The sequence below is a fragment of the Nerophis lumbriciformis genome, linkage group LG01, assembly GCF_033978685.3.
Source record: "Nerophis lumbriciformis linkage group LG01, RoL_Nlum_v2.1, whole genome shotgun sequence".
Lineage (NCBI taxonomy): Eukaryota > Metazoa > Chordata > Actinopteri > Syngnathiformes > Syngnathidae > Nerophis > Nerophis lumbriciformis.
In genome coordinates, this window is record NC_084548.2 from 58,577,167 (window position 1) to 58,591,383 (window position 14,217).

A 14,217-nucleotide genomic window follows, 5' to 3' on the forward strand; every position below is an offset into this window, starting at 1 on the left:
ATAATTTCTAAGTCTTTGTTAGCCGTTTGTGAAGTTTTGTGCTCGTGCGCTACGTTCGCTCTCCTGGGGGCTAAGCCCCCCCTGTCCTTAAAAGCTAGTGACGCCCCTGCCTGTTAGTATGCTAGCTTTTCTTTTTAAGCAAATTTTGAAGGTATCGACCTTCAGTCATACTTTTGTACTTGATGCGTGCTAACGCTGGCATCCTAGCGTTTACACACCTCAGTATTATATTTTGGTAGTTTGCATTTTAGCATGCTAACATTAGCATCGTAGCTTTTCTTTTTTAGCTAGTTTAGCAAGTATACACCTCCAGTGTTGTATTTTGGTATTTCATTAACACCAACTGTAATCATGCTATTGTTAGCATGCTAGGTTTTTTAGCTCGTTTTGCTTACTAGACGCTATGTTGCCAGCATGCTAACTCAGTGTTTCCCCCAGAAAATTTGTTAGTTAAGGTGGTGACTCTCCAGGGGGAGGGGACCGGGTAAGGGGTTGGGTGGGTGTAAGGATCGGTGTAACTCGGCCTGTCGCCATCACGTCTCCACCTCGTTGCTGCCAACACAGCCTCGGGGGCAATAGACTACAGACTGGTGAAGTAGGCCGGCTTTGTCGCGTGAAGAAGCCTACAACCTTTGGTTGTGTTTTCCGCTCCGTTTGCTGAATGGCGATATACGATATATATCTCTATTTTTTCCGTAAAGTAAAAACAAAACAGTCCTAGTTACCTGAGATACTAAGTACGTCGTTATTATGACTTAGTAATTTACTAAATCAAAATGACTTACAAAGTCAAATTTAATGACATGCTGTAAGTAAGCGTTTGCAATAAGAATTTGAAAAAGAGTTAAAAGTGGGGCCACATGCTGACATATGTTCAACTGATCATGCTTAATTTATTACAGCATTTGGGAAGCCTGTAGTTGATATTTATTATGTAAATGTTATATTTTCATCAACATGTTATAGCAGAGACCCTGCCATTCAAAACTAAGCTGCTACATTACTAATGATTAATGTAACTATAGCTGAAAAAATAGTGCAATAGGAGAGAATATTCATCCCTGAATACCATGGAGTTCATGTAGGCTTTATGATGCAGTTACATTATTATATCAACTATCAGAGACCGCTTCAGGAAAGTCTTCATTTATCAATGTCCTTTTTTGCTGCTTCAACACAGCTCAATCAACACAGAAAAAGGTAAAGTGAAATAACTTAGTTGTTAACTCTCTGTCAATAATGCTTGTCTTTCTCTCAGACAGATAGGGCTTTGCTGTCCGTAACACGCATGCACGCACGCACACACACACCGCACAGTGAGCTAACGTTACGCTAAAAGCTAATTAGCCTTCACCTCAAGGACTGCGAGCGAGCTGAGCTGCCGCTTATGTTTCTAGAACATCAACGGGCTCATAGTGATGTTACTAGTAGTTGACTTGGAAGTGTTTGTTATCATTTGGGGAGAGTCCGCTGCATTATGCTCACCTGCTAAACACCTTTCTGCTCACCCCACCATCTCTCCTCTCTGCCTGCCTGAGCACTGACTACATGCTCTCTGAATACGCACTGCTGATTGGCTGTTACCGCTCTGCGTGTAACCAATAAGATGGTTGTGTGGATGGGACAATGCTGGGTGCTGCAGAGACGTATTGACAGAGACAGAGGCAGAACTAAGCGGAGCTGCTTAAGTCTTTAGTGTAGGCGGTGGCTTTTTGTTAAGGCGGCCGCCTTAACAACAATGCGCTGCGGGAAACCCTGCTAACTGTTAGCAATTCAGTTTGGCTTTGGCTTTTCAGCATTCACTACTGAAATTATATTTTTTTAATATATATATATAGATAGATAGATAGAAAGTAAGTACTGGTTTTGAAGGTGAAAACCACCAAAATGGCCCCTGCACTCTCAGTGGAATACATCTGCGTACCTCTGCATTAGATCGTGGTTCTTTCAGTTTGATACGACTCACCTTTCTTCTACACGCAGCGTGTGCTGTCCATATTGTCTGAGGAGACATCCTGTGTGGGTATCATTACACCCATGTTTGAGTAAGCTTAACCAGTCTTACTCAGGCATCTTCATGCCGGAATAAGGTTTATCAATCAAACCTTCACCACTGATGTGCTGTATTCGCAAATTCTTTGTCAACAGCATCATTTAATTTATTGTACAAAAAAGACTCTGACGGGGCCTGCATGCAGGATGTGAAATCAACACAAGTGTGGTGTAACTCTGCAACTGCTTGTTCTTTTGTCGACTGCCTCCAGCACCGCATGCAGGTTGGGACACATGCATGTGTGGCAATAAGAATGCCTGTTTCGCAATATTGAAATGTGGAGTACGTTTCTGGAGGGATGGAAACAATGCATATGGTTACTGAATGTCCATGAAGTGTAAAGGGACTGACTGTTGTTACAGGTGTTCCATGTAGGGTGTGGTAGGCAAATTGGAGGAGTGGTTAAAAATAATTTCAAGGTCAATATTGCACTGTGAGGTAGTAAGAACTGGTTTATAAGAACTAGTGAGTTTGAAGTGTGTAAAAATTACAAAAGTAAAGTAAAACGCAGTCCTGTACATAATCAAGTTTTGTATTAAGTGTTCTGTGATGTACTACTACCTCTTTAAGAAATCAATTGTATGCAGTACCATATTTTCTGGACTATAGAGCGCACCCACTACATTTTTGAGAAAAAAAAATATTTTTCCATATATAAGCTGCACTGGACTGTGTATACGTTGTAAAAGAGTTATTTACACACATTCTGTCAGTTTATTTACATACCTTAATTATATCAAAACTGCTGATCAAACAAAACCGAAGTCATTGTCATGAACTTACTAGCTGCGGAAGCTAGCTTTCCAATCAGCTAAACAGACTCAATAACTCCACGGTGACATTTTGGTGAATTTACTGAGGAATTAGTGAATTTGAAACTGTACAAATGCAATTTTAAGCACAAGATGGTCCCTAGTGTGTGAATGTTGTCTGTCTATTTGTGTTGGCCCTGCGATGAGGTGGCGACTTGTCCAGGGTGTACCCCACCTTCCGCCCGATTGTAGCTGAGATAGGCTCCAGCGACCCCGAAAGGGATGAGCGTTAGAAGATGGATATTGACATACTCGTAAACCTGTTGGCAAATTGGCTAATGCTAAACATGCTAGCTTCATTACATTACGATAGCATGTACAAATATGCATGGGGACACTCCTACAGACATCGCACCGGGAATGGTTTAGTTATTGTAAAATTTAAACTTTGCTTGGAGTGATGAATGAAGAATCCATAGGAGGAGTAACGCTATGGACGACTCAAAGACAAAATGGCTCTTCTCCTTCCGGAAAGACAATGCAGCATCTGTAGTGTACTAACTCGTCCAAAAGAGTGTGCCGTAGCACAAACAATAACACACAATTTCAGTGCATTTGCATGTATTGTTTTTTAAACTACTTGCATTAATTTATAATCCATAAATTAGCTGCACAGTTTTTTAAGCCGCATGGTTCAAAGTGTAAGAAAAAAGTAGTGGCTTATTGTCTGGAATTTACGGTGTGTATAAAAAGGATAAAGAACTAGTTTAAATATTAACATTTTCAATTTGATTCATAATTCCGCCTTTTGCAGAAATCCATTTACTGCGATCCGGCGGTAACCGATAAGTCGTGAGAAACTAGGAATTACTGCACATGATCCATTTTAGTACACTACATTCACCGTCGTAGTTTTTCAGCTTGTGACATTTGTCTATTGTGCTATTCTGGTCCAAATGTGCCACTTCCTGCCAGCTCCTTATCGCTGGCATGGCTTCCTTTCTGCAGACGCAAAGAGGGGCGTGGCTAAAGGGGGCACTGGCGAGCAGACGCAGAATGTCCCTTCTCATTCCGCTCGCTGGCATTCAAGCCATTGAGTTGGAGATGTTCCCTTATGTTCAAACGAAGCGGGCAAACATCAAGCCACAATTGAGAACCACAGGAAATGTGTACTCTTACTTTGTGTAATGCTATTCTATAGACCGGATAGAAATATGTTGTTCTGTTTCCATGAAATGCAAACTGTGCTGGTGCGGTTGATCAGTGTTCCCAAATGCTTCTGTGAAAAACTACCTGATTGAAGACACATGGGATCTATTAAAGTTCATAATTTTATGCTCTGGCTGAGCCCGCCTTGCCTCGTCTTTTGTTGCAACCCTCTTGGCCGAAATATCTCCTTCTACAACAATTCTCAACGTCCCTTTTTATCCTGTGCACTCACTTGAGGAGAGCATATCTTGGCTTGTGAAGAAAAACCCACACAGCATTTTTTTTTTTTTTTTTTTCCTCTTCTCCCCCCCCCCCTTCTGCCTTTCCGCCCTCTCTGCTTCCAGATCCTCCCTGTGTAACCAGAGCCCGGGGAGTGGGAGGGCCGCCAAGATCCAGTTGCTTCTGCCCTTTTAAGGCTAAAAAACCAGGGGGACGTTTTTTTCTCTCCCCCGCCCCAGTCCGACGGAGTGAAGGAAAGGTGGGCGGGTGTTTGGGTGGAGATGGCAGAGGAGGAAGTGTAGTAGCTCCACTGTGGTTGCTTCAGAGGAGGGAGGTGGAATGACCTGAGAGCAGGTCAAGGCATAGGGCTGCAAAATGCATTCTTGTTTGTGAAATATCAGTCAATGATACTGGGCGATACGGCTAATAAGACTGTATCACGATGTAGGTGTTCTGTATCGGTAATGATATTTTTATGACCTGAGTAAAATAAGGAGCAGGAGAAAAACATTTTCTTTGAAATGTAACCTTCCTCCCTCAGCTATCAAGGCAGAAGGGAAATGTCAACACAAGCATGAAAAACACTTATGTCAACAAAATAGTAAAATCACATTGAACACTTAAGTTATTACAATGAAGGTGCAAAAATCATGAATATGTAAGAAATGCTTCATAAAGTGTAAGAAAATGCAAAGTGTGAACATGTAAACTTGGAGAAACCTGAGAGGAGCTATTTTCTGCAGGTTTAGTGGCAGGAAGTTACAGCTGTGCTCTAAAGGGTGAGCGCGGCTAAGATGGTGTGGTATTAGCGGTCTTGCCTTGCATCATTTACAGACCACATTGGTCTGACTACGGTCTGTTTTGAAAAAATCCAAAAACCTGTCCAGGTGACCTCCTTTTATCCACAATTTCTTCATTTTGACTTTCTCTTCTCACTCCATGCAAAGAATCAACCAAACTTCTGTTACCTGATTGCTGTTGTCGTGATCACTTCCTGCGTTGCTTGGACCAGAGAGCAAGTGCCTTTGTTCATGCAACCAACCTTGCTTCCATACTTCTGCTTTCTTCTGACGAATAAAAACATATTTAACGTTTTTATCGATTACGTGTCACGATATACTGTATATATATTATCGCCCAACCCTATACTGACTGGGGGTTTGACAACTCTTGACCTTGACAATGTTTAAACAGACCTTGTTTACAATTTATTGCCCTTAATATCCCGTAGAGATGGAATTGTTTAATTGAACGGAGGCAAATCTTGAGAAGCCGTCCTTGTTTTTAAAGATTTGTTCAAAAGACTATCTACTCGGGATGGGTCCCCTAATAATTATACCCCAATTTAAACTTGTATGAACACAGTCTGAACAACTGAGCTACAGAATTCACATTGACCATAAAGGCTGTGCTGTTTTTGCACACAGTTATCTGTATAAACTCTGATTAAAAATTCTATCCTATCCAGTGTAGAGTAGAAACCGATGGGTCCATAACAGGAAGTGAGCTCGTGTGACGTCACATAATCCGGAAGCGATCATCGAAATGCATTTATTAAACTTTTTATTTTATTTTATTTTTTTAATATTTACAAATTATAATGGGGAAAAAAAACATTTTATACACAAAATAATATGGCTGTTATGAAAACAGAACAATATTTGAGGTTTCCAGTGCCAAGAAACTTATTGTATTTATTTTTATTTTAACCAAAGTTATTTTTTTGTGTGTACTTTTTGAGCACATTAAACAATACCGCAATAACAGTGATCATTTTGATCACAATATTTAGCCACTATTTGTTTAGTGTATATTTGAGGGTGCCACACCCGTCCTTAACAGAACCTATTTAATTGCCTTTGCTCGTGATTTTTACTCAAGTGCAACATTTTTCTTACAGTATATTTTACTTTGGTTGTATTTAACTTGGATATTTAAAGTTTACCTGCGATGAGGTGGCGACTTGTCCAGGGTGTACCGCGCCTTCCGCCCGATTGTAGCTGAGATAGGCTCCAGCGACCCCGAAAGGAATAAGCGGTAGAAATTGGATAGATGGATTTAAAGTTTACATTCCAGTTAAAATATGAGAAAATTTTCATCGCATTTGAAATGGTATACTTACAATATGTATCATTATCGGTGGTTAATTTTGTCTCAAAATACTATTGACAATATCTTGTAAATTTTTAGATCATTATATCGTCCAGCGAAAATTATCGATCAACGTGAGAGGCATAATTTATAATCTAGACTTAACTTTTTCCAACTCAGAGGCGATGCAGCGGCTCAATATGTCCATTAAGGTTGTCCTGATGCCAATATTTTGGTACTTTTTCAAAATAAAGGACCACAAAAAATGTCATTGTTGGCTTTATTTCAACAAAATCTTATGATACATTAAACACTTCTTATTGCAATTACAGAATGTCTGCATGAAATAAGATGAACATTCGAGACAACTTGTCTTTTAGTGGAAAGTAAACAAAGGCTCTTAATTGGCTGCTGACTTATGCAGTAACATTGTGTCCTTTTATCATTCTATTTTGTCAACATTATTCATCTACTTGTCCATGTATTGTTAATACCTGCTTACTTCCTGTTTTAACATGTTCTATACACTTCTGTTAAAATGTAAACTTATTATTCTCTTTTTCGATACTTAAGTTCTGGCTGATACTACAAATTTGGGTATGAATCCAATACCATGTAGTTACAGGATCATACGTTGGTCATAAAGTTGTCCTGTGTCCAGGCACATATTTCCTGAGTTTATAAACTATGGAAAAAAAATAAGATTTTGTGATTAAAAAAAATATTGATATAATCATTGTCGTATCCACTATGTACGGCTCTTGTACTTGGTATCGTTACAGTTGATGTCTGTGTAGAGCCACACATGGGATTTGTTTACATTCAGGAGCCCTAGCTTGCGGTTAGCTATTGTATCCTCCTACGGTGTGTAGTGAAGCATGTTTAGCTATTCCTCGTCCTGCGGGGATTATACTTGTAAAAAAACAAAAAAAACAAAAAACAAATTTTATCACCATGAAGGTGAAGATTGGTGATCTAGAAGTAGCTAAAACACTGACTGTGGATTGATGTTAGCCATTAGCTAGGTAGCGGCTAACAAGAGCAAGAGCTTAGCATCTCTTGCAGAGTGTTGGTTTTTAGGCCAACATGCACCCATTCTATCTCCATGCTGTTTCTGCTTGTAAGTGCTCCACGTATTGCCTAACATGCGCCTGTGCTCGTTTTACCACCGTTGTCACAACATGATTTTTTCAGAAGCAGTATATTTTTAATTCATTAGTACCGGTAGACCGTACTAGCCTAATGTCAATATAGCAGCATAAGCTAGTTAGCTCTCTTTTAAAAACGGCGCTGCTAAAAATAGTCTGCTTTAGTGCTTAAGATAACAATATCACTAATACAAGGTCACGAGAGGTAAATGGACTATTGGAATCTTTGGGATTTTTTTAATGTGCTTGTATAGGCAAAATAGATCAAATTAGGGTACATAAACAAACATTTGTTCTTGTCTTACACCCCTGATCTAATGGAAGCAGGTCCTATGGCTCCAAACTAGCAGAGGATGGATGCAAACAAGAGATGCTCATTGTGTTGCTTAGAGCAGTTTATTATCTGGTAGACATCCTGGCTCAAAAGTAGTGGTCCCCCAAACTGATTTAACAAGTATTGAATTAGCTTGACTTGCGTGTAAAATGTGCGATAGAAGCAATCCTGCACTTCTTTAGCTGTGTGATATCATGTGCGATACAGGCAGTCCTGCAGCATCTTTCCCTTTGCAGTTCCACTTAAATTGACATAACCTGGAATAGCCCAAGGCTGGAGTAGAAAGGCTCCTTTTTGAGGAAAAGCAAACTGATAACCGCATTGCCTGCTATCATAGTTTGGCAGCAAGGTTCCTATGTACAGTCGAGGACACGCAAACCTTCAAACTGCCTTGAACTCACTTTTTTGTCAGATATGAACTTCCCAAATAGTGCAGTACATCAGAATATTGTACAGAATTGATGCTCCCACTGCTCTTTTGCCTCCGCTCGGACGGGGGTCAGGGGTTGCGATGATGTCATGACTGACGCGCTCGAGTGGGGTGGGGGGGCTGCAGAAACACGCCAAATAGTTGAGTCATGGGAGTTTTTTGGAGAGGAACGGGGGGCAATCTCCCACTGACACACACACGCACTAGTGGGGTATGAATCAGCACAGGGAGGTGAGTGTGCGGCAGTCTGTGTCCCTATATGGGCTCCGTCTGAACTGGTGTGGTCTGTCGGGAATGCTGGCACATTCCTGGCGTGTTTAGGGAAGAGCGAGAACAAGGCAGATTATTAAAATGCGAGGAGCTTTGCTTGCCAAAGCAGGAAAAGAATGATGAATGCCTAATGCTGGGTCAAAACACAATGCAAAATGTTGTTAGAATAGAATTTGTGAACAACTATTAATCGTTAATGGAAATGGCCGTTTTTGTTTCAATTATGTTTACAGTCTAGGTTCTTAAACTGAGTTTTGGGGTTGTTAGTGTGATATCATGGGAAGGTATTCTTCCACGGTTGTTGGACGACGGACTATTAGGGATGTAGCCATTTCTGGTATTGATTAAACCGCAGTAAAATTATCAAAGGTTTTTAGTATTACCAGTTAAAATTTTAAATATTGAAAAATTTTGGAAGATGTGTGCACTTTGGTGATGCCGCACATATCCTGAAGAAGTATGGAGCCAAAATACTGCCAGTAAGATTTGGTATCAAAAAAAGAATTGACATTGTCGAAAAAATTGTATTGGCACTGAAATAATGCTTGGCATCAAATTAATTGAAAAAAAACAACTATTTTTGGTGGATGGTTTTTTTTCTTAAAACATGTTTTTAATGTACATTCTTTACACAAGTCTTTCATTTCGCTTCACGTAGAAATGTGACAAAGTATTGTTCCGTACATCATGGCTATATCGAGAAACGTGTATAATTTAAAAATACACAACGAAGGTGTGTGTTGCTGAGTCCGACCTGGACATAATCGGGACTGTCCATAAATGCTTATTTTGAAAATGTAATTTTGTTTATAGATTATATGCAATCTGTTGTTTCCTAATTTGAATGTACATAAATGAAGGTGTGTGTTGCTGAGCCTGACCTGGACATAATCTGGACTGTATATAAATGCTTATTTTGAAAATGTAATTTTGTTTACAGATTATATGCAATCTGTTATTGTGTTTCCTAATTTTGAGTGTACATAAATGAAGGTATGTGTTGCTGGACATAATCTGGACTGGACCTGGTTTTAAGAACCCTTTAAACTAATTTCATTGACAACCTAATGTGGTCTGGTGAAGATAAGGTCCTTTTTTTTTTTTAAATAAAGATAAATAAACATTTTCTTGAATAAAAAAAGAAAGTAAAACAATATAAAAACAGTTACATAGAAACTAGTAATAAATGAATATGAGTAAAATTAACTATTAAAGGTTAGTACTATTAGTGGACCAGCAGCACGCACAATCTTGTGTGCTTCACGGACTGTATGTATCCCTTGCAGATTGTATTGATATGTTGTAGGAACCAGAATATTAATAACAGAAAGAAACAACCCTTTTGTGTGAATGAGTGGGGAGGGAGGTTTTTTGGGTTGGTGCACTAAATGTAAGTGTATCTTGTGTTTTTTATGTTGATTTAATATTAAAAAAAATGACATAATGATTTTTCTTTGCCGCTTATACTAAATCTTCAGAGTATGGCTAGGGAGCAAGAAAACGATTCACACAAGCTTGTGATCATGGCGCCGCTATAGTTTGTCTGCGTTAGCGCTTCTAATAACAATGTCACTAATACTTGTTAATATTCAAGTCATCAAATGTAAATTGAGTATTGTTGGTGCTTTTTGGATGGTTTTTCTAATTGGGTTTTATGGGTGGAATAGAGGACCTCCGATTGGCGCTGCTGTAAGCAGACTTATTTACATTTATTTACGGGCTAGAAGGCGTAAAAAAAAAAAATACAACTGTCATGTCTTTCATATTGATTGTAAACAAAATTCCCAAAAGTGCAGTCTCCCTTTAAGTTTTGGTTTTCTGCAGTGATGTTAAAAAAGCAAAAGCTGTGATGCGCTTTTGAAATTAATGCGCCGCGTAGGCTTAAAATGATCAAAATACATAACTATTAAATGTTATTAATGTGCCCGTTACATTACATATATGCTTGCATCATGTATATAAAACCTTAATGGAGGTGTCCATCCATCCATTTTTTACCGCTTATCCCTTTTAGGTGTCGTGGGGGGGTGCTGGAGCCTATCTCAGCTGCATTCAGGCAGAAGGCGGGGTACACCCTGGACAAGTCGCCAGCTTATCGCAGGGCCAACACAGACAACATTCACACTCATATTCACACAGTTTGGATGTTTTTTTAAGGGCTATATAGGCAGAATAGAGCGAATCTCAGGCTCCATAGTAAGCAGACTTTTGATCACATTTATTTCATATTTAGAATGCATTAAAAAAAATGTTTACATCCGTCATGTCCTTCATAATTGTAAACGATAGGCAAAATTCCAAAAAGTACAGTTCCTCTTTAAGCACAGTCTTCCCTTCTGCCATGTAAATAAGCAAATCAGAGACTAGCCAGACCCACAATGCAAAGTGTTTCGTCACACTTACAAGCCCTATTTGGAGGTACAGCCTGGTGAAGGACTGTGCTTTTGTTTGTTTTTCTTGGAAACTAAAGGCACTCCCAGCATGCCTTTCGGCACTTGATGTTCAACATCTTTGCATGAAACAGTAACTTAATAAATCTTACATTTGCATCAATTGTTTTGTAGTGGGAATGGTTTATATTATTCAATGAGAAAATACACTAACTGTCCATCCAATTTTCTACCGCTTGTCCCTTTTGGGGTCGCGGGGGGTGCTGGAGCCTATCTCAGCTGAACTGTATTTTTTGTAATGTTTGTACTCACGGTAACGTTTCCTGTGCAGCCACATTTCCGCAGTCCTGGAATTCATACGCATATTTTTGCCTAAACACCGATCTTTCACGCAGAGCCCAACAAAGAGGAATTGTACTGCAAGTAAGCATGCTGTCACTCCGCAACATGTACCGGTATTTATTACCTTTTTAGATCTAGACGAACAGAACTTCTATCTGGTCAGATCCAGGTGACCAAACGATGGTAGCGGTTTCCCCCACTGTGGTGATGTGTGACACACCCTTTTGCCTATCAGCATTCCTATGACTTGTCACAACGTGAGCTATGCTTTTCCACACACCCGTACAAAGTACTTTGATCTGCCTTTTTCATGACCATTCATCACTACTCTTCTTCTACTCGTGTCAAGATTTTTTTTGCCTCTTGGCTTGTGTCATCACCTTCTTTTGTGCCGCCGGTGAATTTCCACTAGGTTGCTATGGCGATCTGCTCATTCAGTGTCCCCATGGTGAAGGCTTACTCAAGCAGGCCTTTTTGTCTTACTCTGCTCCAATTTATTACCGTGTGTTTTTCCACCAGAGGAACTGACCTCTTGCGAGCTCTCATACTAGAAATGTCATCTTAGATTCTACATGGTGGCACCGCTTTTGATTTCAACCCCACTCACGGCTCTTATGTAGTAAACTTTCTACTTGCAACTGCAAGATCACCACCTTTTTTTTTCTTTTTCTTTTTTTTTGAGGCATAATCTTTAGTCCTGTTCTGAGTCATCTGCTGCATATTGAAGTTCATGCACACATGGACTCATGTCTGTATTAACAGAACTACTTCCAAAACTGTCTAGACTTAACTACTATCACACTCAAATCCTCATGTGGACCAGAGAGGTTTGATTACCATCAGCATGTATATATACACACACACACACACACACACACACACACTGCCCCACCTTTTCCTCAATGCTTGGCCTGAGATTTAAGCTGGTACTCTTGCAGCATGTACGTTCACGCTGCAGGAGTGTTTTTGTGTGATTTTATTTTTCTTTAGCCAAGGCTGGCTCTTACATCATTTTCTCTAAACATGTACAAATGCCAGTGTCCCGATACTTCTTCACTTACTGATACGATATTTGAGCCTTGACTTTTGGCCTATACCGAGATTATCCGATACGATCTCAAAAGGAATTCTACATACTTTTTTTTTGTAGTAGGCTTGGACGATATGGCTGAAAACTGTATCACGATATAAGTGTTTTATATGGGTCAATATCAATAATTAGAATTATGACCTATGGAAAATGACCAGGAGAAAAATATATTTTATTTGAAACGTAACTTTCCTCTGATTATTATCCCTCAGATCTCAAGGCAGAAAGGAAATGTCAACACAAGCATGGAAAACACTCAATGTAAACAAAATTGGTAAAATCACATTGAACACTTAATAAACTCTTAAAAGGAAGGTGCAAAAATATGTAAGATGTGCTTCATAAAGTGTGAAAATGTAAACGGAGAAAACTGAGAACTGTTTTCTGCAGGTTTAGTGGCAGGAAGTTACAGCTGTGCTCTAAAGGGTGAGCGTGGCTAAGGTGGTGTGGTATTAGTGGTCTTGCCTTGCATCATTTACAGACCCCACATTGGTCTGACTACAGTCCCTTTTTTGAAAAATTAAAAAAAAAATCCTGTCCAGAATCGCCTTCCGCCCGATTGTAGCTGAGATAGGCTCCAGCGCCCCCCGCGACCCCAAAGGGAATAAGCGGTAGAAAATGGATGGATGGATGGATGGAATCCTGTCCAGGTGACTTTTCCGCTTTAATCCACTTTCTCTTCTCATTCCATGCAAATCAACCAAAATTGCATTTTGGATTACGTGTCTATCACGTTACATACTGATATTATTTTATCCCCCAGCCCTACGATAGCCTGCCATGATAAAATTAACACATTTTAAATGAGAGCACATATAATCCCACATTTATTTTTTAAATTTATCGGACCTATACCAATATCCGTTCAGGACACCATTAGTGTCCTGCATAGCAACAGGAAAGGGTTAATGTTCGAGTGTATGTGTAAGAAATCTGCATTTCCCCAGAACATTGTTTCCACCATGTTTTTTTAAGACTATTTTTACATGCATGTGCCAACAACGTACGGTCCTTCCATTTCTGACATGTAGGTTCCACTGTGTTACTGCTAGCAGAGGCTGCTTTGTTTTGTTGTCTCCAGGTTGCAAACAGTTATTTCAGATGTATTTTCTTTTGGTATGACTTCAGCTGTTAAAAGAATGATCTGCCAATATATTTAAAGGTTTAATGGTCCCGTTTTATCCGTAAATGTTCAAAACTTTCCCTTCCGGTCAAGTCAATGAATACCCCTGTTTTGTTTTTGTGGACTTCAGACTCCAAAGCCATCGTTGATGGGAATCTGAAGCTCATCCTTGGTCTGATCTGGACCTTGATCCTGCATTACTCCATCTCTATGCCCATGTGGGACGAGGACGAAGAGACTGAGTCCGGCAAGCAAAAGACCCCCAAGCAGAGATTGTTGGGATGGATTCAGAACAAACTGCCCGAGCTCCCCATCACCAACTTCAACAGGGACTGGCAGACGGGTCGGGCTCTGGGAGCCCTGGTCGACAGCTGTGCTCCAGGTGGGTGTGGGAGAGGGGCTATGTTTGGGTGTACCCCAAAGGTTGCACCCATTGTGTAAATGTGCCCCGCCCATGACTTGAGTCTGAAGAGGACCCCAAACTTTTTCCATTGGCTCTGAAGCACCGTTCAGACACAAGGCATGAGAGTGAAGGTGAAGCACTTTAAAAACAAATGTTTGGCATACCTTCGTATCACTAACAACCTCAAGTCGCAGCGCAGATAAGCTTTCTTTTTTTCTTGCCCTGCAGCAACAGAATTTCAAATAACTGACATAAACCTTCTCGCCAGGCAAGCTGTATTCCTGTAAGACACCGGCGTCAACTCAAGGCATCATTTTATACAGCCTGGAAATCTTTTCTTTATAAAGTACTTATAGATATATT

General features: G+C 40.0%; 1 protein-coding gene across 4 annotated transcripts in view; it reads left to right on the plus strand.

The window, feature by feature from the left end:
• flna (filamin A, alpha (actin binding protein 280)) overlaps positions 1–14,217 on the plus strand; it is a 99,894-nt gene that overhangs the window by 15,452 nt on the left and 70,225 nt on the right. For all 4 annotated transcript variants that reach the window (XM_061988110.2, XM_061988128.2, XM_061988119.2 and 1 more), the window contains exon 3: positions 13,582–13,833. In XM_061988110.2, the coding sequence (XP_061844094.1) occupies positions 13,582–13,833 (252 nt within the window). The remainder of the gene's footprint in view (positions 1–13,581; positions 13,834–14,217) is intronic.